At 37.0% G+C, this 25,784-nt stretch overlaps 1 protein-coding gene across 6 annotated transcripts in view; it reads left to right on the top strand.

Annotated features, from left to right (window-relative positions):
* The window catches only part of LOC116729997 (metal transporter CNNM4), a 43,952-nt gene extending 21,766 nt beyond the window's left edge, over positions 1-22,186 (top strand). The window contains exons 4-9 of one of the 6 annotated variants that reach the window (XM_032578931.1): positions 4,026-4,195; positions 13,811-13,907; positions 14,862-14,924; positions 17,903-17,959; positions 20,310-20,488; positions 21,126-22,186. In XM_032578931.1, the coding sequence (XP_032434822.1) occupies positions 4,026-4,195; positions 13,811-13,907; positions 14,862-14,924; positions 17,903-17,959; positions 20,310-20,488; positions 21,126-21,380 (821 nt within the window). In that variant the 3' untranslated portion in view covers positions 21,381-22,186. The other 5 variants (XM_032578930.1, XM_032578932.1, XM_032578933.1 and 2 more) reach the window with 5 other exon arrangements.
* Positions 22,187-25,784: the final 3,598 nt, after the last annotated feature.

The raw sequence follows: 25,784 nt of genomic DNA, 5'->3' as shown, positions 1-25,784 counted from the left end.
ACACACTGGCAGCAATGGGATTCCATAGAGACTTTATCGAATGGATGGGTGTGCTATATTCTGGACCTACATCCAAAGTACGGGTGAATGGATACTCCTCAAAGAAATTTGGTTTAAAAAGAGGAACTAGGCAGGGATGTCCTCTTTCGCCTCTACTATTTGCTATTAGCATTGAGCCTCTGGCAGAAAAAATACGGACAGACCCCAGAATCCATGGAGTAACAGCAGGTGGAGTCACCCATAAAATCTCATTATATGCGGATGACATTATTTTGTATATTTCTAATCCCCTGAGTTCAATCCCTAGGCTTATGACTAGTTTAAAAGATTTTGGAGAAATCTCAGGCTATAAAGTTAATGAAACCAAGTCTGAAGCTATGATGTTGGTGGGAAAATGGCCTACAGATTTAGATAAAGAGGTCACTTTTAATTGGTCCAAGAGGGGATTCAAATATTTAGGTGTGATGATTACACCACAAACATCGCAACTATTTAATGAAAATTATAGTAGATTAATCACACAAATAAAATCGGACCTGTCCAGATGGGAGATTCTTCCTCTGTCCCTTTTGGGCAGAATAGAAACAGTGAGAATGAATGTACTTCCACGATTAATGTATCTATTTCAGACACTACCTATTAGGATACCTGCCTCCACTTTTAAAATTTTAGATAAAATTATTAATAACTTTATTTGGAAAAGGAGGAAACCAAGAATCAGACAGAAATTATTGGTAAGCCCAAGAGAAAAAGGTGGCCTTGGTCTGCCTAATCTGAAACTGTACTACTGGGCAGCACAACTTCGCGTTGTGGTCGAGTGGCTTGTACAGGATGAGGAGACCAACTGGATTGGTCTGGAGAGCAGCACATGCCCACTGGTACCTCTTGAAGCGATGCCATTTATGGAGGGAAAAAATTGGAAGGATTTAAAAATTGAAAATGAGTGGATTAATTATACACACAGAGTCTGGTCTCTAGTGAGGAAGAAAATAGGAGCACCTTTAACAATATCACGCATAATAAAAATAGACAAGATTATTGACTTCCTTCCAAACAAACAGGATACGGGTTATCAGAGATGGGCACAGAAAGGATTAATAAGAATTAATCAGTTATTCAGTGGAGAAACTCTTAAGTCATTTAAGCAGTTACAAGATAAATATGGATTATGCTCAAAAGATTTCTACAAGTACTTACAATTAAGGGATTATCTTTTATCACACAAAGAATGGCCTACCTTGAAACAAAATACATTACCTTTAGAAATATTTCTGATAAAATGTGTGGAGGAAAATAATAAGAGGAAGATTATATCTAATTTATATAAACATCTACAGATGCATTTCTCTGACAACTCTATAGATATCAAGCAAAAGTGGGAACTAGAAATGAACATTGTTATTGAAGATGAGCAGTGGGAGGAGATTTGTGAAAAAGGTTTTAAGATCACCCACAGTCCAGGTTGGAAGGAATTTGACTGGAAATTAAGAATGAGATTCTTCAAAACACCTTTCAGTATTTCAAAATATGACAGAAGTGCTACAAATTTGTGCTGGAGGAACTGTAATCAGATTGGGGATCACACCCACATTTTCTGGGACTGCCCAGTACTGATTCCTTTCTGGCAGGGGGTTCAGACAGAAATTAAAAAAATACTTAAGGTCACGTTACCACTGAACCCACTACATTATATATTGGGTTTGACCTCAGGAGAAGATACTGGGAAAAAGGAAGGCCAGTTACTACAGATTCTGCTACTAGTAGCAAGGAAAATGATAACTCTGTCCTGGCTCAAGCCTTTGCCTCCCACACTTCAACAATGGCAAGAAAGATTGAAGAATGTGTATATAATGGAAAAGATAACAGCAAACCTTCAGGTAAAAACTGACATTTTTCTGAGTGTATGGACCCCGGCTATTTCCCACTTTGGATGGCCACACTGATAAAGATGCCAGGGGTTATAAAAAGCCTCCTCTGTATGTCTCTCTCTTTTAATGGAAGTCACTGGATATGCAAACCTCCCCTTCAGGTGAGAACATCAGAACCTTTCTAAGAAATGTCAACTGCCGAAATGGACTAAAATGTTTGCTGAGCCCCCTAATGTGTTTTTTTTTTTTTTTTTTGTTTGTTTGTTTGTTTGTTTTTTGTTATGTAAGTGCATGTATAAATATACATATGCATATATGTTGGATTCATAATATTCTTAAATAAAGAATGTTCAAAAAAAAAAAAAAACATGTTTATTTGATTGACTTTTACTCCCTCATGTATCAGTAAATTGTGTTTTTGAACAGCAGAACTTGTTTAATTAGGTCGTCATTAATTGATTGGCTGTAATCAGAGAGCAGTGAAGATATTTACACCTAAAGATGTTTGTTTCTATCAACCAGCTCACCACAAACTCAGCTCTGCTTCTGCCGCCTCAAATCACTTGAGCGTGTAGCAATCTGTCGGGTTAGCATGTGTGTTAGCTGATATGCTCTGCCGCAAACTGCTACATGCACATGGCATGAGTTAGCACTTCCTCCACACACAGAGTTCCTGTGCAGGTTGCATAACATTAGCTTCTGGTGACTTCATCACAGATTTTTCTCTCATGATGATTGCTTTGTTGCGAGGAAACTGAATTTCTTCACAGTTTCTCTTAAAAACAAAATACTAGCTTTATTTTTTCATCTTTTATTTTAATTTAACAGTAATAATCTTCAGTCTCAAATCTCCTTGTAATAACAATGTGATGTTAATGACTCTTGTATAGAGACAATAATAAAGGCAGATTTTAGAAATTTACATTCTGTATAAGATGAAAGAGCAAATATACAAATGTAATTTTTCCCAGTCGTGTGAATTTGTAGAAACTCGGTGGTCTGGCCTAACATGTGAAACCAGAAAGAGGAGTATTTGTTTGAAAAAGGCCTTTGTACTCCGTCTTTGCTCCAAGCTTGGGTGGAGACTCGGCCCTCACGGCTGAACGCCGATTGCAACAGTCCGTCTGTCAGCTGAAAACATTTCTGATCTGCAAATAACATAAAGAACAAACAAAGGTGCATAAAAAAGGTAAATGGGAGAGCAGTTTGGGTTGAAAATGATTCTAAACAATTACAATAATTGACAGAAGGGAAACCATAAATAAATAAATGTAACACAATAAACCAACTAAATGACTTAGTTTTAAAAGAAAAGTTACTTTTAAATTTCTGCTAGAGATTTATGACAAAAAATAAATAAAAACTCTTCAGCTATTATCCTAAAATATGTTTTTAGTCTGTAAATACATCAGACAGCTTAAAGGTGAAATCTGAGAGCTTTGGCTGTAAGCCTGAATGTCAGATTTGTTGCACTGAGCCCCATTAGTTTTATAAATTATAAAGGACTTTAACCTGACACTGTTACGACAGCGATCACTTATTAATAATCACAAAATAAACATGAAAACATAAAACTGGAACAGACTGCATGTTCTGTTCCTTGTATGAGAAACGTTTGCCGTTTTTTTGCGGTTGAATCCTGATGCATTTGGTGCCGTTGTTGTCAGTTGCTATGACAACCAGGCTGTGTGTAGTGCGACAGGGAGAACGAGGCAAATTGAAGATAATACATGGTTTGAGTTGTTCTTCAACAGTTTTTCTGTTATTTTCCCCTTTGTTGTGGCACACTGCACTGAATTAATAATCCATAAATGTCCAGGTTTTATTTTGTTAGAATTATTCTAATGCAACGAGTAAAAGAACCGTCTTTTTGCCCTGCAGAGATGTGCGCATGAGCAAAATTTCTGGATGTAAACAATAACATTTAACATGTCTGCACAGATGCCACCTGAACGCAAAGCAGAAAAAGAAACTATTAAAAGTATTCTGCTGTTTAGAATTGGTGTGTTCAGTGTTTATTCCCTTCATTTCTTAAAAAATAAATTTTGTTCTCATCTGTTCTTCCACATGCAATGCACTGCAACATCTAAAAAAACCCTAACCCTAAAAAACCCTAAAAAAAAGAGACTTAAACTTGATATTTTTGTTTTTTTGCAGAAGTGAGCTTGTTCAGTCCGGCTCAGATCTCTGACAAGGTTCTGCTGCGGATCCTCCGCCATCCTGACGTCATCCAGGAGATCAAGTTCAACGAAAACGACAAGCGATCGCATCGTCACTACATCTATCAGAGAGGCAAGGCGGTCGACTACTTCATCCTCATCCTGCAGGTGGGGAGCTGTTTGGGTTGAGAAATGGAGACCGTTCACTTTGGTCTGTCTGTTTTAGATGCTGCTTTAGTTGCTGATTCTTTGTTTCTTTTCTGTGCCTGATTTTGTTTTGAGACACACCGGTCAGTTTTTACTGGCAGACACCGTCCTCCTGTTTCCTCTGAAGTCTGATTTGGCACTACAAGTTTTCTCTGTTTTATAAGGTGTTGCATGTTTGTTAGCACGAGTAGCAATTGTTGTAAAATGATTTACAAATGAGGAATCGACAAGATGATTTCTCTTTATGTGTCACAGAATATGATGCACTAACCTTTACAACTTTTTCCTCATTTCCCAAAGCAGCTGTTTGTTGTTGGGTTCCTGGCATGTGGAAAGAGATGCTGTTATTTTCCAGGTCTCATGCAGATAAAAACAAGCATCTTAAAGTAAGCTTATTCGACTCAGAGTGTTAGAATAATCTGATAAGAGCAGGAATCCTGTTTGTGTTTAAGTTTATTTATAAAGCACATTTCAGAAACAGGTTAAAACTTCACCAAAGTGCTTCACAAAGACAAGAACACAATAGAATAAATTGACAAGTTTATAGCAGTTATTAATCAACTTTAGACAGATTTAAAGGAACTCAGTGTTTCGGCTGTTTTGCAGTTTTCTGGAAGTTTGTTCCAAGTTTGTGGTGCTTAGAGGCCGAATGCTGCTTTTTATTGTGTAAAAAAGGACCCAGTGGTCTGATGCTGTAGATCCAGAAATACTTTGAGAATTTTTTTAATCAACTTTGACAAGTAAATTTGATAAAATGAGTGAGTCAAAGCAGCTGGAATCTGAATGACATGTCAAAATGTTGTTGGATTGCAGAAACGGTTGCGGTAACCTCGGAGGATTGTGTTCCCGTTTGAAATAATGACCAGTTATTATCTCTGAATGTAATTTTAGGCGTAGCTGCTGTCCACTAATTGACCTCTTATCACTTTAAATACCTGCTGTCATTCATGTTTTGGGAAAATCTTCCCAAAACATGGAAAATGTCCTGCTCGTTTCCACCCGGTGGACTGAGCAGAAAACTCTGCCGCTGCTCCTCTGGTCCTGCTGGATCCAGTCAGCGCCTGTGAGCGTGAACGCTTTAATCCCAGCGCTCCAAGCAGAGTCGCTTCCCACACTTCGTCTTGGTTTCCTGCTCCTAAACAGTCATTATGGACCGCACACATAGCGTAATCCTCCAGCACCTTTCTGGGAGTTTCTGTTTGCTTCAGTTTAAATACTTTCTTCATTTTACTCTATTGGTTTCCCAAAGCTAACGAGGCCGATTTAACAGGCGTGGAGCTTCAAACCTGTTTCCTCCAGTTTGCTTCAGTACACAGAAAACCATCAGCTATCTGTCTGTAGATATATGCTGTGCCTTGCAAAAGTATTCACACCCTCTAACATGTTAATATAGATAAAGTTCTAGTTCCACTGGGAGGTTGCTTCACTTACAATATGAGAAAATGTCATGCTACAAGTATCAGTATTCAATAGTTATTGACTTAAAACAAGCTCATATATCTTGCTGAAAAGTCACTTGTAAGTTAATTATTTCTTATTTCAAGTTTGCAAAGATATTTATACCAGAAACTAGACCAAAAATAGTTGGTAAGATTTTGTGTTTTTGCAGCCAGATGTGAACCAACTTGCTCTTGAGTGATCTGATTTCTGTTTTAAGGCCAGATTCCTGTTTAATCAGTCAAAATGGAGTAAATGCTGCAATGTCTACTGGACTATCAGGTGTGAAAACACTTTTAAGCTTAAATATCAACATTAGTTGATATATATTTTTCTTAGGGGTGCACTGATTGCAGTTTTCTGGTCGATCACCGATCTTTAAAGAGCTTGACCGGCCGATTCAGATTTTGACCAATGCAGATTATTTTTTTTTGCTTTTATTTTTTAGTCTGAAAAAATCATTTTCTCATTAAAGTATCGACCGATCTCTGATTTATTGGAGCATCCTTCATTTTTTCTATTACTGTATGAAAACAGAAATGGAAACACCAGTTACAGACTGGTGTTTCCATTTCTGTTTTCATACATTAGTTCCCATTTCTTCTTCTTCAGCTTCTTTTATCGGCTTTCTGAACAGTTTCTGTGTGTGTGTGTGTGTGTGTGTGTGTGTGTGTGTGTGTTGTGGGAAGGGATGATCACCGTCAGCAGACTGGATGTTTGTTCATGACCTCACTGATTCATGTCTCCATAAAGATGCTCTGAGGTTCTCACAAAGCAGCTGCTCTGTTCAGAGTCACATTTCTGCTGCATTCAAGGAATTTTCTCCTCTTCCGCGGGAAAATCCCTGGATTACACGCAGGCTCCTTTTTCCACTCCAAAGACGACGGACCTCCATCTATTGTTACATCTGTCAACGTTTTGCTTCACATGTTTTCTTTGAGTATTCCTTAAAAAGGCAAATGTGGACGAGTGTTTTTAAATAAAGTGCATCTGCTAGTTCTTCCTGTTGTGAACCAGAGACGGAAAATTGATTCCTTGGAGGATAAGAAATATTCCTCGACAAAAAAGGAGATATTTCCACTCTTGAGATTCAGTTTGCTGAGTCATGGCGTGACGTCCCGATGTTAGAGTGAATCACTGATTTTTAAAACTGGTTTGTTACAAACCACTAAACTCTGAGGTTAAGTCACATGTTAACGCAGATTTAACGCCGGCTGAGTGTTTCAGCGTGGTTCAAGGAAGAAACCCCTCGCTGGCTTTGTTATAAGTTATTAACAGGCTGCGGCAGAGAGTCTTCCAGCCACTGCAGGGGTTCATCTCTCAGCCTCACACACACACACACACACCCACACACACACACACACACACAGTTTCCTCAGACAGCTTGGTTCCACATTACCTCATCCTGCTTTGTGCTGTTTTTATCTGCATTAGTTCACACACTGAATAACTGCTCCCACAGGACGGCTGCTATTCAGTGCTCTCATTGGTTATTGTAAAGATGAAAACCTTACTCATCCAGAGTACTCAGCTCCTTCAGTTTCATCTTATTCCAGCCAAAACAAACCCTGAAGTTGGCAGTGTTGGTACCTGAATAAACAACGGTCAGATTCATCTAAAAAAAAAAAAAACGAAATAAACCTCCATCCTCCGACCACTTCCTCTCGTCTTCTTTGTCGTTTCCGTCAGTAGTAACATCTGACTGTTGATCACGTGACTCATGATGCAAAAAAAGTGTTCCCATTGCAGTTTTGTGAAATACATCTATTTCAATAGGGCTGAAAAAAACACCTCAAGTTTTTTAATCATTTTGGGAAAAGCCGGTTCAAGCGAGCATAAAGACATTTTTACAGATTTGAGGAAATTATTTCACATTTTGTTGTTTCCATTAAACATTTCTAATGCAATGCTTAAAAAGTTTTACTTAATATTTAACTTCATTTCTAAACATGATGGTTATTCGTGGTTTCTTGAGCTCTCAGTTGTAGATTTTAGGATTCAGATGTTAAAACGGTGAGTAATCTGTAGACAAATAAAGTTGTAATCTATTTTAATTAGGCTTATTTTAAGCTCTGTTTGAGGACTTTATGAACCTCCTCACCTCTTTTCTTTTACTCCATATTGAGCTTCCCTCCTGCAGCTCACACTTTATTAAACTTTCCCAAACTCTACTTTCTCACAGTCAATTCTTTTTTTTAAAACCTTTCCTGCCGTCGCAGATTTTCTTTCTTTTCTGTTAATCATGATCGATCACCCGGGGCCACAAAGGGGCCAGTGGTGTAAACCTGCAAGGACATCAGCTATTATGTTTGCTCATGTTGTGGATAAGGACCTGAGCAGGAACAAACAGTTCTCCATCGGGTCGTTTATGACTCATAATGCTGCATGTTGAACTTTAGCCATGACCCACCTGCAGGTTCAGGGCTCTTAAACGACTCTCTGACCTCCACTTTGAACCTGAAGCTGCATTACTGCACCGGAGAGATGGGAATATTATTTCTTACAGTTTAGTTCATAATATATGTGCATAAATTGTAACCAATTTACAGTTTTCTGTCTGTAAGTTTTAGACATTTGGTTCAGAATCTTCTGACACTTTCCCAGGTTGGCAATAAAAATCTAAAACCTGACAATATAAAGTGATTAATGGTAAATTAAAAATTAAAACATTGGTTTTCAGATCTTAAAATGCTTTTTGTCACAATAGCTTAAACTTGGAGCAGGAGTAAACATTTGATGGGCGGGACAGAAGAAAGGCCTCAGTGACCCTCCAGCTGATGAAGTAACAGTAATAATTGGCGCATAAAGACACGTTATCTTCATGTTTAGTTGCTGTGAATGAAAGGCTGACCTGGGAGTGTCTGCTCACTTGACCGGTCCTCAGATTTGCCACAGCTGCTGTTAGTCATTTGTTTTGCATGAGGCTTGGAGACTAAAGAGTACTAGAGGTCATGATGAAGTGGAGGTAAAGAGCGTTTGCTGTTAGAAATGAACCTGCACTGGGTTGGTGTTAGTTCTTGTGCTGTATTTGTTGCTGCCTCTTGGCCTGGACTTTTTGGAAAATTGGTTTTTATTCTGGTAAAATAAAGGTTAAATATTTACGGTTGGAAGGTCAAACCTGCTGTTTTAGCTCTAAAATCGTCTTGTTGGAGTGAGCGGAAAGCAGCTCTTGAAAAAGGAATTTCTTTGTTTTGTTTTTTTATTCTATTTTTCAGTCACTCTCCATTTTATTCCTCTTTACAGTCTGATTGAGTCATTTTGACCAAGTTTTTAGCTAAACAAATAGTGTCAGATTATAAAGTCATCATAAGATCATTTATCTTATGATAGATGATCATAAGAAAATCATCTTGTGATCATAAGATCCGTACCATGACGACAGAACAGATTATTAAAAGGAGGGAGGTGATGTTAGGCAGCATGGAGGCAGGAAGATGGATGTTTTTATATCCTCAACATGTTGAGCTGCCTTCTCAGGTCACATCCTTTCTTAGTATTGTATGAATTCGTCGTTAGCTCTAATTGATGCACATATCATGATGAACTGTATTTTTGTGATTCATCTTTTTTTATACTTAAAAACATATAGTGATTCCTCCTGAAACCAATGGTTTGTTTAGCACCAGAACGTTTTGTGCCAAAGTCACAAAGTTGGAAGTTGTTGTCCCAAAAGTTGATTTTTGGGACAACAAAAATCAACAATATCTTTGTTGATTTTTTTGTTGATTTGATATATAAGGACAAATATATTTGTCCATATTAATGGACAAATATCTGCAAATATTTGTCCATTTTGCAGATGGACAAATATTTCACCATGCTTTGTGTTGGTGCTGGTAATTTTGTCTGATTCGGTTCCACTGGATGTTTTGTTGTGACCTTGAGTAAATGTGGAAAATTAATTAATAACCAAACAATCAGAGGTCTGTCATCGCATTAGACAATTGAAAAATAACACAAACAAATCCTGAATAAGATTTGATCATCGTAATGATTGATTAAATTGATCCAAATCCTGACATAAACATGGCTGTCAGTCTGTTTACAGCCTATTGAAAAGGGCGTACATGAATAAATTAGAGCCCTTCTAAAGATGCTTATAACTTTGTATTTTAATAGTTCAAACTGGTGGTGAGACTCAATTACAAGCTTTAATTAAGTTAATTACAAAGTCTGTAATTCATTAGTCGCATTTTAATCAAACAATTTATCGACAATAAGCAACATTTTCAATTCAAAAACCATTTAAGTGTCTACATTATTGAATAAATAGAAAAATAAACTCAACATCAAAGTAATTTGTAGTTTTTAATCCATTATTTAGTTTATTAAGCCATCAGATGGGAGCAAGGTGTTATTCTAGCCAATCAGCTTTCAGGACCTTCTGTAGAAATGTGGACTGTGGATGCTGACGTTAGCGTTAGCATCTGTGCTGCTGCTACATGTTTAGCATTCAGATGCTATTTTAGGCCTGAATAGTTTTGCTAATATGCTAGCTGCTTTTAGCACAACTTGAACACAACAATAGAGTTTCCAGCGTCCAATCAAATCGTTTTAGAAGCAGAAATGAAGCCGAGAGAAGCAGCTTCATTGTGCATCACTGTTGTTTGCGGATGTCACTTGTGCGTCAGATTTACGGGCGTACCAGAAACATGACAATGCAAATATTTAAAAATCAAAATTAAAAATGTGATTTATTGCATTGAGATTTTTAACGCGTTAAAATCTGTAATAAATTAATCTAAATTAAAGCTTTCAAGTTCAAACATCAAAACTACTTTAATATGCCTCAATACACTCATATTAAACCGTATCAGCACTAGCAGACAGTAATGTCTAAGGTTTATCTTCTCCTTGGGGGGTTCAGCCAATCAGCGCCAAGGAAAATGAGTGGAGCTCCTGGATTGGAAGACATTTTAAATATCTCAAATAAATAAACATAAAAAGCAAATTAAATGAATTTAGACATTTCTTAAAACAAAATTGTCCTTCAAAAAAATGTGTAGTTCAGATCAAAGCACCAGACTGAAGACTTTTATCTTCCAGTTTTTGGTAGAAAAAGAGAAAAAAGAAAGGAAAGCAATAAATAATGCAAATGGAAATTATTGAGCTTGTTTTAATTTATCATGTGATTTTGACGTTAAGGTTGTCAGGTGAATAAAGGCAGGAATTATTGATCTTTTCTTTAACATATAATATAAATATATTGAACATTTGGCCACTGAGTGCTGGAGAGTCACTCCTGATGTGTGTGAATAATTGATAAAGGTTAGACTATTTTAAAAAATGCCTACTGGCTTTCCGTGTTCAAATCTCACAGACTAATGAGACTTTATTCTGGATTAAAACACCTGCAGACGGGATAAACCCTGGAGGAACTGGTTTTACTGGAGCGCCTCTGTTTCTGCTCCCAGTAAACAGCGGAGTGGGAGTCGTTTTATGGCACGCCTGCATGGCTGGTGCCAGTCCTGTGCACGTGTTGCAGTGAAAACATGACCTCAGCTCTCACTGTTAGCCGCATGTCAAACATTAAGTCATGTTTCAGGAGCTCTGAGGAGCTGGAAGCAGCAGAGGAATGTGGATGTTTTTATTTTCTGTACTTCTGGTTGATTTAATAATAAATCATTGCAGCCAGAGAACATCTGCTCATGTTTTCCTCTTGATGACTCAGTGGCTTTCAGATGACAAATCTTCTCTGCAGGAGGTGTAACTCTAATCAGTTTGGACGTATAACACCGATTATTCTAATTTTTTGCACTTTAAGTTTCAGTTGATGAGGATTAAAAACATTTAGATTAGGATGTGTCGGTTTTTGGGTTAGCTTAGAAATGTCGCATTTGCTACATTTTTACCTGGACAAACATGATCCAACGCCGTAAATAAAAGCCCCAAAGCATCCGAAGCAGGTCAGAGTTCAACTCTGTTAACGAGGTCAGAGTGGAAACAAAAGTCTAACACCAGATTACCAGGATGACAGTTTGTCAGTTTGAGCTTCAAATGACTAAAATGTTTACGCAGCAAGTATCCAAAAAAAAAAAAGAAGGTACTATGAATAAACTTAATAAAGTATAAAGATGGACAACAAAAAATGTAGGAAATACATTTAAAATAAATAAAAATGTTGTAATTAAGAATGTAAAAACTTCACAAAATACTTTTTAAACTACATCAGAAAACCTATTTGAATCCTTCATGCAGAAACCCCTGAACTACACACTTCATCTCTACATAATAACAATAATAATAATAATAATAATAATATGCTTTAAATGGACTAATGGGTGAATATTAGTCCATTTAGAGCTAATAAAATGGACTAATATATTCACCCATAATATATGTATTATGGGTGTATACAGTATATATATATATATATATATATATATATATATATATATATATATATATATATATATATATATGTATATATTATAAATGCATTAATGCTGAACCATTTATTTGGATTAATCGTGATTAATGATTGATCTATTAGTCACCATTTGTCCAATTATTAATCTGTTAATCCAATAATCACCAGATCAGCCCTGCGCTGCTCTGATGTCGAGCAGAAAAGGATTTTATTTTACATGTTGATGTTAGAAATACTTTTCAGCTGCAGATTCCTCCTTCGCCACAAGTGATTCACCAAAGGAATGATGTTATTAAAATGTTTATTTTCTACAAAAAAGGAATTGAGTTATGGGTTTATTTGCATCGTTTAAAGTATTTCTGATATTGTCTAAAAAGGGCTTAAGTGAAAAATCTGCATAAACGTTTTATTAGATTAATTGATTAACCAGAGTAATTACTAAGATAACGTTAGATGCAGCTTTAAAATGCATATGAGGATGGATGCCAAAGCTGATAATTCCCCACAATAAGAGCAACTCCAGAACATGTTTCCATTTTTCTCATTTGTAGTTTAGAAAGAACTGATCTGATAATTGGAGGAGCAGAACTTTTCCACTGAGTGGGTTCGGCTCGGTTCTGTGCTGTAATGTTGCTGTAGCTTTAGCTTTAGCTTTAGCTTGATGTTAGCTGGACTCTGCAGTGTTTACAGCATGAACAGCTTCCCTCCTGTTACTTTGTAACAGCAGAGTTAACTTCCTAAAATAGCTGAAGGTTATTTTCAGCCTGTTATGTTTTACTGGAGGAAAAATGTTCTTATGTAATATGGCTACTTTATGATCATTTTGATGAATTATTAACTTTTATCTCCAGTGTGTGGAGTCTTCATATCTCCCTTTAAATTGCTGTAGCATAGTGGGCTTTTTTTTTCCTCACTTAAAACCGTCTGAAGCTTTATAGAGTTTAAATATTAACAGATGATGTGATGGATCTATGCACCACAAATTTGGAACAAACTTCCAGAAAACTGTAAAACAGCTGAAACACTGACTTCTTTTAAATCTCAACTGAAAACCTACCTGTTTAGAATTGTATTTGAAATGTAATCAATTACAAATTTATTGATGGAACTTGACTTAATGATTGATTCCATATTGCATTGTGATTCTGTGTTTGTAATGATGTAAAGCACTTTGAAATGCCTTGCTGCTGAAATGTGCTGTACAAATAAAATTTGATTGATTTGATTGATTGATGGACTGTGATTAGTTCAAAACTTTAGTCAATACAGTCCAAAGAATTAGGAATATAATCTAAATATCAAGAGAAATAATGTGTAGAAAGATGATGTTTAAAATAAATTAGTGTTTTTTTAATTTTCCCACCTGTCCTGCTTTCATAGGCGATGAAAGGAAGGAGGGGACGGTTGGATGGATTAACTGTGCTGCGTTGTTGCTGCAGTCACACATTCCAGCTGGTTGAACTGGGCCAACGCTCTGTACCAGTACATCAGCTTCCTTAACCCCCAGTCTGTCCTCTGTCACCCACTAAATTCATTATTTTCTCATATTTTTATCCAGCATCCCTCTGCTCGCTCTGGAGTGATAAACATTGGGATTTACTTAGAGATGTGGCGCCATCTAGAGGCCAAATGGTGTATTTTCATCAAAACTCAAACACCCTCTTGGAAAAACATACAATTTCCCCTCATATTGTTCAGTTTTGAGAGGAATCGTTTGCTGTTTTTGGCGTTTCTGTTTTGAAAACAGCATCTCTGTGTTAAATCCACAGGGTCGAGTGGAGGTGGAGGCCGGAAACGAGAACATGAAGTTTGAAGCCGGAGCTTTTTCGTATTATGGCGTCATGGCGCTCAGTGCTTCCACTCTGGGTGAGTCCACAAACCTCCTCTGCCTTAACCTGACAACCTGTTCCTGGCCCACTTCACGTTCACCTGAGAGAGTTATTTAAAAAATGGCTCTCTACTGCCACCCTGTGGCAACATGAAAGAGTTGTTCAATTCTTGAAATTTCATCAATTCTTTTTTATTTGGTTCAGCAAAACATTGGATGGGTTCAAAAGATGCTAAAAAGTGTTTTAAAAGCAAAAACTGGAACATAAATTTAAAGGCATTAATGTTCTGATTTCCTCACTTCCATATTTTCCATATAATTTGCAGTTATTCTCTGTTTCAGGAGCTTTATAAGGAAAAAAAGCCAAAAATGAAGAATTATTTTAGGTTTTGTTTTGTAATCTTTCTTCCCTCTTCAGCATCTACATCAGGGGTGTCCAAACTTTTTCTCATGTTGGGTCAGAAGTTATTCCATGCCAAGAAAAATAAAAAGTAAAATAAAATCAAGCAAATAATGTAGCCTAATTTGTTTTTGGGGCATTTTCATTGTAAATCTAAAAGTAAAATTATTTTTTTTGCATGTTTGCTTTATTAAAAGAAAGGCGTCTAGTTTTCAATTTCTTTTGGGCTCAATTGAACAATTGTTTTAAAAACCGGATTCGGGTCACTATCCTTCAAAAATGTTTGCTAATTTAACCGAGTTTGATGAATTTAATAAAAGCTGATTTGGATGCAGCAAAGTCAGATTTGATTTATTCTTGAACTGCAGCTGTGGGCCACAAATGGCCCCCGCGCCACTCTTTGGACACCCCTGATCGACACCCACGCTTTTATTCCAGCTCTGCAGCAGCAGCATCATGCTGTGGGCTCTCTGGGTTTCTGTGGGATCAGCAGAGCGTCTCCAGGGTTCTGCATGTCCCCTGTACTCTGTGCAGATCTGTCTCCCTGACCTTTGACCCTCCCTTTCACCTCCCCTCTCTGCTATCCTCTCAGTGGCCGCGCCGCGCCCTCGCCTCCTCTCCTTTAAGAGGTTTTCTCTGTTCTCTCGGTTGCCAGGTAAAAGCCGGCATGTCTGGGTGGCCTAACACCGAGCTCAGGTTGGGTGGGGGGTCAAAGGGCACAAAGTCGGTAGAAAGACCTGATTATTGTCATTTCTTTAGGTTTTAACCCATAGAGTCTGTAGAAAAAGCTGATTATTGTCACTTCTTTTAGGTTTTAACCCACAGTTCCTGCTCTGTCTCTCATGCGACTGACTGTAGGTTTAATCTTTAAGGATTGCATAAAAGCTGCATTTTGGCAAACAATTATTTGTCCTGTAACAGTGATTATACTTTCTAACAACTCTCCTTAATTGAAGGTTTATTGGTTTTAGGATTCAAAATAAAATAAAACAATATATTTTGCAACATTAAAACCATAATTCTGAAGCCGCGTGTTGGAAAAACAAACATCGCTCTTCAGAAGATCAGTGTCAGTGTTTGGAGATTTCTCTCAAAAACACAAAATCTAGGATGAAAATCTACGCTAAGAAGAGTTTTATCTCGTTAATGCAGCAAGAATGAGAAGTAAACTAAACCCAGAAATCCAAACTAATACCAGTTAAATTATTATTTTATATTTAAGGCTGTTGCCCATCAAATCAGCTTCAGGATTTAGTTGCACAAAAACACGAAATCTTATTTCTGGTCTAGTTTCTAGTGCAGATATCTTAGTACACTTGACTAAACTAACTTACAAGTAACGTTTCAGGTAGAAATAGGACTTTTATTTAAGTTAATAATTTCTTAATATTGATGGAAAAATAATTACTTGTTCATCTGGCAGATAATTAAACTTATAACAAAACATTTTTCCCTTGTTATAAGTGAAATAACCTGTCAGTGGAACCAGAGCTTTTTCATCAATATTAAGAAATTAATAACTTAAAATAAGTTCCTATTTCTTGCTGAAAAGCCACGTTTAAGGTGGTACACCTGAAATAAGACAAAACAAAGATATTTGCAGGAGAAATTAGACCAAAATCGCTTTGTAAGATTTAGTGTTTTTGCAGTGTAGTAGGTGGTAGCGTAGACCATTTGTTCAGCAAAAATTAACGCCTAGTTGCTCAAGAGAAGCAACTTTGTGTCCATCCTATTTTGTGCTTGTAGATGTTGGTTGTGCATCGGATTTATGGGCGTACCAGAAACGTGCCAATACAAAGGTTCCCACTGTTAAGAAACAAACAAAAAAATGTAATTGTACTAAAGGTTTTAGCATGTTAAAATCGATGTAATGAATGAGTTAAAATTGTCCCGGTAAAGTCCCGACACTCGTCTGAACTCAAAAACATCAGCAGTGAGCGGTTATTGCTGCCCGCCAATCTGAACTCCGTCAAGCTGCAGTGAGAAAGATGATTTAGAAATAATAAAACAATTGTCTTTCATGGAGTGAACATCCCACATATTTACCAATACACAAACCCAAGAGCACCATCTCACTTTACGGCACTTAAAAACCAACTGTATTGTGTATAATGTGAATAATTCACATGAAGAGTTCCTCAGTTTTCAGGACTGTTGGTCAAATTGTTTGCCAAAATATCAGCTTTGTTTTAGAGGGACGACATGATGACTGATTTCCCTCCAGGAATAAAACCGTCGAGCCGCTTCTAGATGGATCTTCTTCTAGTTGACTGATTATTTCTCTATGAATGAAGCATCAACATGTTTGTTTCGTTTATTCATTTAATGATAGTTTAGATACTTTCAGGACTGCTGCTGTAGGATTTAGTTTTTGTCTCTAAAGCTCCACCCAGTTCCAAATGTATTCCCACATAAATGCTGTAGTTATGAAAGAAGATGGTTTGTTGAAAGGTTTTTATTTGGAATTGGGTCAGTTCTGCGATCACTCCATTTTAAAAACACTAACTCAAACAGAAACTAGTTTCCTGATGTTATTCACTGTAATTCTTAGAGATCCAGTTGGAGATTTTTCAGCAGGTTTTAACACCAGATGGGCTGGAAACAAGAGCAAGAATGACAAAATAACATCAGAAATGTTTTTCTTTCCTTCCTAATCCATGATTCTGTTTGCTAAATGTCACTGTTCAACTTTAGGTTCATACAAAAGTTAAATACATGCAAAAAATGTTTGTAAAAATAGTTAATTTGTCAAAATAATTCGGAAAATATGCATTTTTTTCCACCAATAAATCAAAGATTTTGTTTAATTTCATCTTTCCTGAGGAAAGATGAAATTAAAACCAAAATTATTAATTTGGTTTTTCAGAACTCAGAGAAGTCTTCACTTATATTGTAGTTCTTTTTTAATTTTTTTCATTTATACAAAATAAATTTGAAAACGTAAAAAAAAAGCTAAATCAACCAATGCAGTAAGACTTCTGAAACAAATCTGAATTTGTACCTTTAATAAATTTAATAGGCTAATAATCAATAACAGCAATTATTATTAATAATGTCAAATGTTTGACCTTTTTTAAATAACCAGTAGTTTTTTTATTTCTATTTTATTTTGTGTTTAAAGAGCAAATAAAAATGCTATATTTTTTTGCTGGTAATTAACATAAATATTTTAAAATCACAAGTGGCCTTTTAAATTTAAACTGCTGGTAAATTGATCTTGAATTGAACTTTAAATTTTTATTATACTTGTTTTAATAAAAATATAACTTTTTCAAGATAAGTTTAGTATTTTTAAGCATTTTCAAGAAAATTAGAAAGAAAACCTTCCAGCCTTCCATTACTAAAATAAAAATCCATGATGATTTTTGTCACTTTTACTCTCTAAAAGGGAGGCTAATTTAAAACTTCTAAAGAGAATATTTATAATTTTTCTGTCATTACTTTGAGTTATAAAAGCAGTTTTCTGATTTAACCAGAAAGAAAAATCTCCTGCTGGATTACCAAAATCTCCTCCCAATAAGATGAGTTTGCTAATCCAGTCTAATCTAACCACTAACTGTGAAACTAGCTGTGGAAAACCAGGATGAACGTCCCGGTTCATTCCTGGGAAACTAACTTGGTTGACGTGTCCAGGTAAAACAGTTTCCTATGACTCACTGAGGCCCCCTGCTGGACGACACACATCAACCGGTAATCATAATAATAATGCACTGGGTGAACGGACATGTGTGTGAAGTGTGGGCGTGTGCGTGGGGGTGTGTGTGTGTGTGTGTGTGTGAAGTGCGTTTGTTTCTAATACCTTGTGGGGACCATTTTCCTGACAGATACTATGTTGTGGGGACCCACTGCTCCTTATGGGGACCGAAGCCTGGGCCCCATAAGGGGAATCGCTGTTTTGGGGTCAGGGGTCACATTTAGGACTAAGGTGTGAATTGAGTTTTGGTTAGGGTTAGAGTTAGGTTTGTAATGGTTAGGGTAAAGGTAAGGGTAAGGTTGGGGTGTGTGTGTGTGTGTGTGTGTGTAAGACACATTTAGGAGAATGGGTTTCAAGCATAATTCCCTGTCAGATAGAATCTGTGATTTCTGATGATTATAAAAGCAAACTGAAAATTTTCTGTGTGACATTTTGTACTTGTCTGCACTTACAATTTAAGATATCTTCTAAAGGACATTTTTATTTATCTGAATTAAGAAATAGCACATAAATCTCCCTCGTGATGCTGCTGGGCTGACAGTCAGTGGCTGTTCTGGACAAAATGATCAGAAAATGGCACAACACGAAAGATATCTGAGCTAGAATAGTTGTGCAGTTTAAAAAATGTTCAAGAAATCTCCATCATTCATCTTACAAGAAATTTTGGCTCATCAAAAGACACTTCTAGAAATTGTCTAGTTAGATTTGAATTAAGAAAAGTTGCGTGTAGGTTAGTTTTATCAGCGAGATATAGGAGCTTGTTTTAAGTAAATAATTTCTCAGTATTGATAAAAAAAAGTTCTAGTTCTACAGGCAGATTATTTGACTTGTTACATGGGGAAATTTTGCTGTTATAAATACATTTATCTGCCAGAGGAACTAGAACTTTTTCATCAACATTGAGGAATTATTAATTTAAAACAAGCGCCTACATCTGCTGAAAAGTTAGTTTTGTCTTATTTCTTGTGTATTTACTTTCAAAATATCGTCAATAGAACTTGCACCAGTCAAATCTTATATATCTCATATCTAAATAGAAACCTGATTGGCTCTGGCAGGAAGCTACACTCCTTTTCCAGGAAACTCTAAATGCTAATTTAGTTTGTGTAAAACTAGTTTAGCGTGTGTAGAGCCAGCTTAGCTTGTGTAAAACTAGTTTAGCGTGTGTAGAGCCAGCTTAGCATGTGTAAAACTAGTTTAGCGTGTGTAGAGCCAGCTTAGTGTGTATAAAGTAGATCCAGGATCAGCTGGACGGATTGTGCAAACTGAAACTAGCCGGTAAAAGTCCAGTGTTGTTGGGATTTCTTCACAACAGATTTTTTCTGCCTACCTTTTTGTTTTTAATTTAATGACTAAACTGCAATATAAAATGAATGTCTTAATGCTTTTTTACCCATCGTTACCTGGAGCAGAGTGGGGATTATGTCCCATTTTAAGGATTAAAGGTTTATTTAATCATTAATGTGTTACAGAATATTAATCAAATTTCTGCTTCCTGATGCATTTATTTCATATTTTTATTTGGTTTGAAGTTTGGAAACTAAAACTCTTTAACTTATTTTTGTGTCATCGCAGATAAATCCTAACATGATGAATTAAAAACAGCTTTAATCTGCTTCACTTTGAAGAAATTGTAACGTGTGGCTGATGTGAGATCCTGACTTTAGAGTCACTTTAGATGGAAAGTTTTCTGCGTCACTGACTGGTGGCATAAAGTTTGAGTAAATAAACGTTTGCTTCCACTGCACCCCTCATCCTGATGCGTTTATGGTTGGTTTGACGGTTTCTGTTGCCGTTTCCTGCATTCTTCACACCTCGTTTCCTCATCAGTCCTAACCTGCACTGCATCTTTGAACCACACTGAGAAAACTCAAAATCTCACCAAGTATTTTTGGTCCAGTTTCTAATAAACATATCTTAGTACACTGTGGAAATAAGACAAAACTAACTCACAAGCAACTTTTCAGCAAATAATGGGAGCTTGTTTTGATTTAAAAGTACTCGCTCTATTGGCAGATTATTTCACTTCTAACATGGGAAAAATGTCTTGTAATAAGTGAAATAATCTGCCAGTGGAACTAGATCTTTTTCATCAAGGTTAAGGAATTATTCACTCAAAACAAACTCCTGCATCTTGCGGAAAAGTTAATTTTGTGTTATTTCTAGTGAACATGGATATTTGCACTAAAGACTAAAGATACTTGGTAAGATTTAGTGTTTTTGCAGTGCAGTAGTTATGAACCCAGTCTGCACCGGTTTTAAAGTGTCTGCAGGTCAAATTAAATGTTTCTGTTGAAATGTTGATCCGGAGCTGATTTGACTGAGTTTCTGTTGTGTTGTTAGTAGAGTTTCGCTCGCCGTCCCACCTCAGCGGGTTGAACCGGACGGCGTCTCTGAGCGGAACGGACCGGACCGACTCCCTGGCCGTCAGCGGGAGCAACAGCCAGCTCAACAGCAGCATGGCTTCGCAGCACTACACCCCCGACTTCAACGTCCGGGCGCTCACCGACCTGCAGTTCGTCAAGGTGGGTCCAGAACGGCCAACAAATCAGAGGAAGGCTACATCTTTACTGATCTGTCAGTAAATATCTACGTTCTCCGACCCAAATCTGGTTCAGGTTCTGCTCTGCATCCCCAGAACCAAACATGGAGAAGCAGCAGCTTCTATTCACCACAAATCTGAAACAAACTTCCAGAAAACTGCAAAACAGCCAAAACACTGAGTTCCTTTAAATGAGGGCTAAAAACCCACCTGGTTAGAGTTGCTTTTGATCAATAATAAATGGTTTAAAAACATTTATTTTGGCTTTTCAACCATAAAAAGTCATAATAAATGAAACATATTTGATGTGTAACGATGACACGTGACAAACTATGAAATGTTTTCTGGTTTTCGTAATTGTTGACTGTATAGTAATGTGTTTTTTATTACTTTGTTGCTGAAATGTGCTATACTAATAAACCTAATTGATTGATTGATTGATCGGATATCTGTATTGGTATCAGAAGAGAAAAAGTGGATCGGTGCATCCCTAGTTTTTATTAAATTTTTTGACAAAATTAAACTTTAAAGCAGATGAAAAATATCCTTTTGGCTCATCCTGGTGCATTTACTAAAACATTAATGTGTTTTTCCCTGACATTTTTCTAAATCTCCCTCAGATCACACGCTCGCAGTACCAGAACGGCCTGATTGCGTCTCGCCTGGACAGCACGCCTCAGTCCCCAGAGAGCTCTCACTACTCCCCGGAGGAGATCACGCCCCCGGCAGCCATCACCATCACGGACCTGGGAGCAGACTCCGCCATCATGGAGAACGGCACCGACGAGAAGACGCTGCTGCTGCTGCTGAACGAGCAGACGCCGCCGCCGCCGACGGCGAACCACCATCACAACCACCTGGACAACAGTGTCTGACCCCGAGCTTCCCCTCCCCTCCAGGGGGGGGCGCTGTCAGCACCAAACACACCTTAAAGTCCCAAAGAGACAAGCCATGCGCGCATATGATGTAAATATGCGGGAATTCAAAATACCAAACACTGATGAGCCAAAACATTACAGCCACTTAAAACTGTTGACCTGGATCATTTTAGTTCTTTCAGATTGAAAATAGAAGAGTTTCATATCAATAATTCAGCAAGAAAGAGAAGTAAGACACACCCAGAAACCTAAAATACCTGTCAGATTTTATATTTAATGCTGAAAATCAGCATCAGAATTTATTTGCTCTCAAAAACACAAAAAGTTACTTATCTTATGTAGATTTGAATATAAAGGAGGCTATTGCTAGTCAATAATTCCTTAATATTTATGAAAAATAGTAGTTCTACTGGTATATTATTTTGACTTAAAACAAGACGTTTCTCCCATAAATAAAATAATCTGCCAGTGGAACGAGTGCTTCTTTTTTTTTTATCGGGATTATTTACTAAAAATAAGCTCCTGTTTCTTGCTGAAAAGTTATTTTTGTCTCTTTTCATGGGAACTAAGATAAAATATCTGGATCTCTTGAGTTATTTTACGCTGAACTAATATCAGTGAAATTGTGTGATTTCATATCTAAAACTGTAATATCCATCAAATCAGCTTCAGGGTTTATTTGCACTGCATAAACAAACTTATACTAAGTATTTTTTAGTCTATTTTCTAGTGAAAATATCTTAGTACACCTGAAATAAAATAAATTAACTTGCAAGTAACTTTTCAGCATAATATAGGAGCTTGTTTTAAGTTCATAATTCCTTAATATTTATTTTTAAAAAGTACTTGTTCCATTGGCAGATTATTTCACTTATAACAAAATATTTTCCCCAAATTTTAAGTGAAATATTCTACCAGTGGAACTTGTAATTTTTCATCAATATTAAGTATTTATAAACAGAAAGCACTCTCCTATTTCTTGCTGAAAAGTTATTTGTAAGTTAATGTATTGTATTTTATGAATGCTAAGATATTTCCACTAAAAAATACTTGATAATATTTAGTTTATTTTTCAGTGTGGATGCAGTTGAAGTCTGTAATCTCCTCAAAAAGTCATTTTTCTCTGAAGCACCTTGAATAAAACGTAAATTTCCCTGTTTTATTGCGGTTTTAGCCGATCGGTTTGGAATAAATTAGTTTTGTGGATTTCTGCTGTAAAGTTTTGGCTCATCATGAAGAAAACCCACCAAAAGTGTATTTTGATCCACCATGCAAGCAGGCTGAACACCCAGCGGCCGTCTGTGGAAACCAGGAAGTTAACCTTTTTATCCCGTCACGGCCGCCGTCACGGCCGCCGTCATGGCCGCCCCCGGTTTTCGTGTTGCTTCCAGTTCAGAGACTCAGGGAGACTCCGCCCTCCTGCCTCCACCAATCCCGTATCGAAGAGCCGTGAACCAATGGCGTCGCAGCATTTGTAGCAGTCTGATCCACCTCCTCCAATCAGCTTCCAGAAGACAGAGAGGATCCGTCGGAGTTCAGACAAAGTAATATATGTTCCATAAAGATTTCTTATTGCATATTTATTGATAAACTTTTTGTTTCCTCTGCAACTCCGGATGAACTGCGATGGCAGTTTCATCCTCGTTTAGTTTTTTTTGTTTCCAGTGACTAACCAAGAGCCTTTATATCCTGAAGTTGTGAAGAAATTCACACTGATTGACAGCCAGTCTGTATTTTGATTAAGACAATCAACATAAACGAAATGAATGTTTTAAGAAATGTGTAGGGTACGTTAACCGTGGCTGCTCTTGTCTCTGTGAAATCTTTCATTTTGTTTTAAAGCTGAATTCAGGCCAAATCCACAGAAATCAGGTGCCGGTTTTCACAGAGAGGAGTCGACCTGAGAGCTAAGAGACTTATCAAACCCACTCCTTCTTTTGGAAAGAGGCCGGGACTTTTCTTTTGATTTTTGTGTACGTGTGTGTGTGTGTGAGAAGGCGTGCGTGCGCGTGTGTGTGTGTGACCAAAAACGGGGATCGCTCGGTGGGATCAGAAACCAAAAGAGGGATGCTGCGTCACCTCCTAAGAAAATACTTTAAAGAAATCAGAGACTTTATTTATTTACTTTAATACTTGTATATATTTTTGCCGTTGAGGCGCAACAAATGTAATTTTTTTGCAATTATTTGCATTTATTGTTTGGAATTTTTTTGTTTTTAAATCGAGGACTGTGGGATGACTATATGAAACCACGAAGTTGAAACACTCAGCTGCATTGTGTCACTTTCATGTTCAACTGTTCTGTACATTTATTATCATCAGTGCTTTATTTTTTTTTTCAATTTGAGCTGCGTACACTCCAGTTATATTTTACTGTAACTTTCAAAGAGATTTTGAGAGGAGAATCAATCATAAAACTGATATAATTACCTTTCTTGTGATGTTTTGTTTCTGTGATGTTTTATAAAACTGAAGAGTTTTTCTAAACATTTTTTATGTTTAGGAACATAAAGACAGTTTCACATTTTCTGCTGTTAAAGAAGATCTTTGTTCCTTTTTGCTCCGTTTTATTTTCCCACTGTCAAGTGAAAATTTTCCTCTTAAACCTCATGAATGTAAAGTCAAACAAAACTTTACTTCTTTCTGCCCCAAAAGAGGAACTGAAGATCACTTTTCCTTGCATTTTCAGTTCGTATCTGAAACCAAGGTATAAGAAAATGATGGAATCATTTCTCTTTTTTGAGTTCAGTGGGATGTTTTGTGTTTTTAAAACTTCCTGTGTCTAATTTTGTTTACATTTGGATTTTTGTGGTAGGAACAGAAAAAATTCCTTACTGTACTTGGTAACTGAGTAGACGTCAGGCTCCGCTGCTGCAGCAATACATGAAAACACATGACACAGTGCTGAGGAGCTGGCTGGAGTTTACGTGAAGAAATTGTTTGAGTCCCTTTTATGTCACCAGTTTCATTCTGAAATTGATTTCTGTGAAAGTTCAAAGTGATTTTCATCAACATAATCTGGACCTGAGCTGCCTGCTAAAGGGCATTTTAATAACTTTTCATTTTTAACTGTGTTCAGATCAGACAGTACAGTAAATGTTTACGTCCAAAGTTGAAGAAATATGTAAAAAAGGGAAAAATGCAGATTTTGGATTATGTGTTTAGATCAATACGGATCACACTTTCTACCCAAGACAAAAGAAGCGTTAAAGTCTCCAGTTTGAATCTTTACACATAAACCGAAGAGTTATTAGTTTATTGAAGATGAAAAAACCTGGAGACCTAACCGACCGACACCCTGTCTAGGAATTTAAAAGCATTCTGAGCTGAAATGCTAAAATGTAATTTCTTATCTGGTTTTCGTTATCTTTGCGGCCCTGACGTGTTCGGCAGTTTTACCTTTTCCACAAACTGCTGTCACCAGAATTTCCCGCTTTATGTACTGTAAAAAAAATGCAGTGGTGAATGGAAGCAGCTAAAAGTCACACTCTTCTAAACATAATCATTATTGTAGAATCAGAACTAATGTTGTGGTGTTTACCTTAGCTTGAAAACCCAGCAAACCTGCCCCACATAGAGAGAGTAAAGGTGCCATTTTGATCCCTTTTAACAAAAACTAAATCAAGGCACTGAAATTAGCTCCTGTTGTGCAGATTCTCCAGTCTGGCCTGTGTTGTTGCCTGTGGGTATCAGCAGTCAAAGTTCTTTTACGACTTTATGTGTGTGTGATTCTGCAAGTCTCACATTTCTCCACATAAACTCTGGTTTGCCTTCAAACCGTGGTCTCAGTTTGGTTGAAGTGAACTCTGGTGCGGTTCGAATGCATAAGTGAACGCCAATCAGACTGGATACTGATCCAAAAGCAGGAAGCAGACTACAGAGCAGGGCATTCTGGGTAAATACAACCAAAGCAAACACGCGAGTGTAGCGCTAACAGAAGAAATAACTCATGGTTTTTTACCAAAGACAAAAGAAATCCTCTAACCGCTAAAATCTTACGCCACTCCATTTTTGTTTACATTTCGTGAAAAAGGAAGTTGTGCTCAGTGTCTTCAGCGGTTTGTGTGTTGTTTCCTTCAGTGGTTCATGGTGCAGCGCCCCCACAGGCCAGGAGGGGAACAGGTTGCTCAAAGGGTTTAGTTGGTTTGACTCAGTGCAGTGAGAAAGAAAACCACAGCAGCTGGAAATTGAACAAATGTTGCAGTCTTTGGTCCCCAATCGAACCAAGGTGTCAAAACATTCTTACAAGCAACACCCATTTCCGCCTCCATAGCTTGACTTTGCTCAAGCAATCAGTCTTAGCCATGACATGAACCATGTTGTGTTCACTGTGTTTTTATTGTTCTTTTTCTTAAGTCACAGATTCAAATCATTTTATTATCCTGGGACAAAAGTTGTTTT

Source organism: Xiphophorus hellerii, chromosome 12 (assembly GCF_003331165.1).
Source record: "Xiphophorus hellerii strain 12219 chromosome 12, Xiphophorus_hellerii-4.1, whole genome shotgun sequence".
Lineage (NCBI taxonomy): Eukaryota > Metazoa > Chordata > Actinopteri > Cyprinodontiformes > Poeciliidae > Xiphophorus > Xiphophorus hellerii.
The sequence above is the reverse complement of the archived record's forward strand: the minus strand, read 5'-3'. Positions and strand labels throughout refer to the sequence as shown.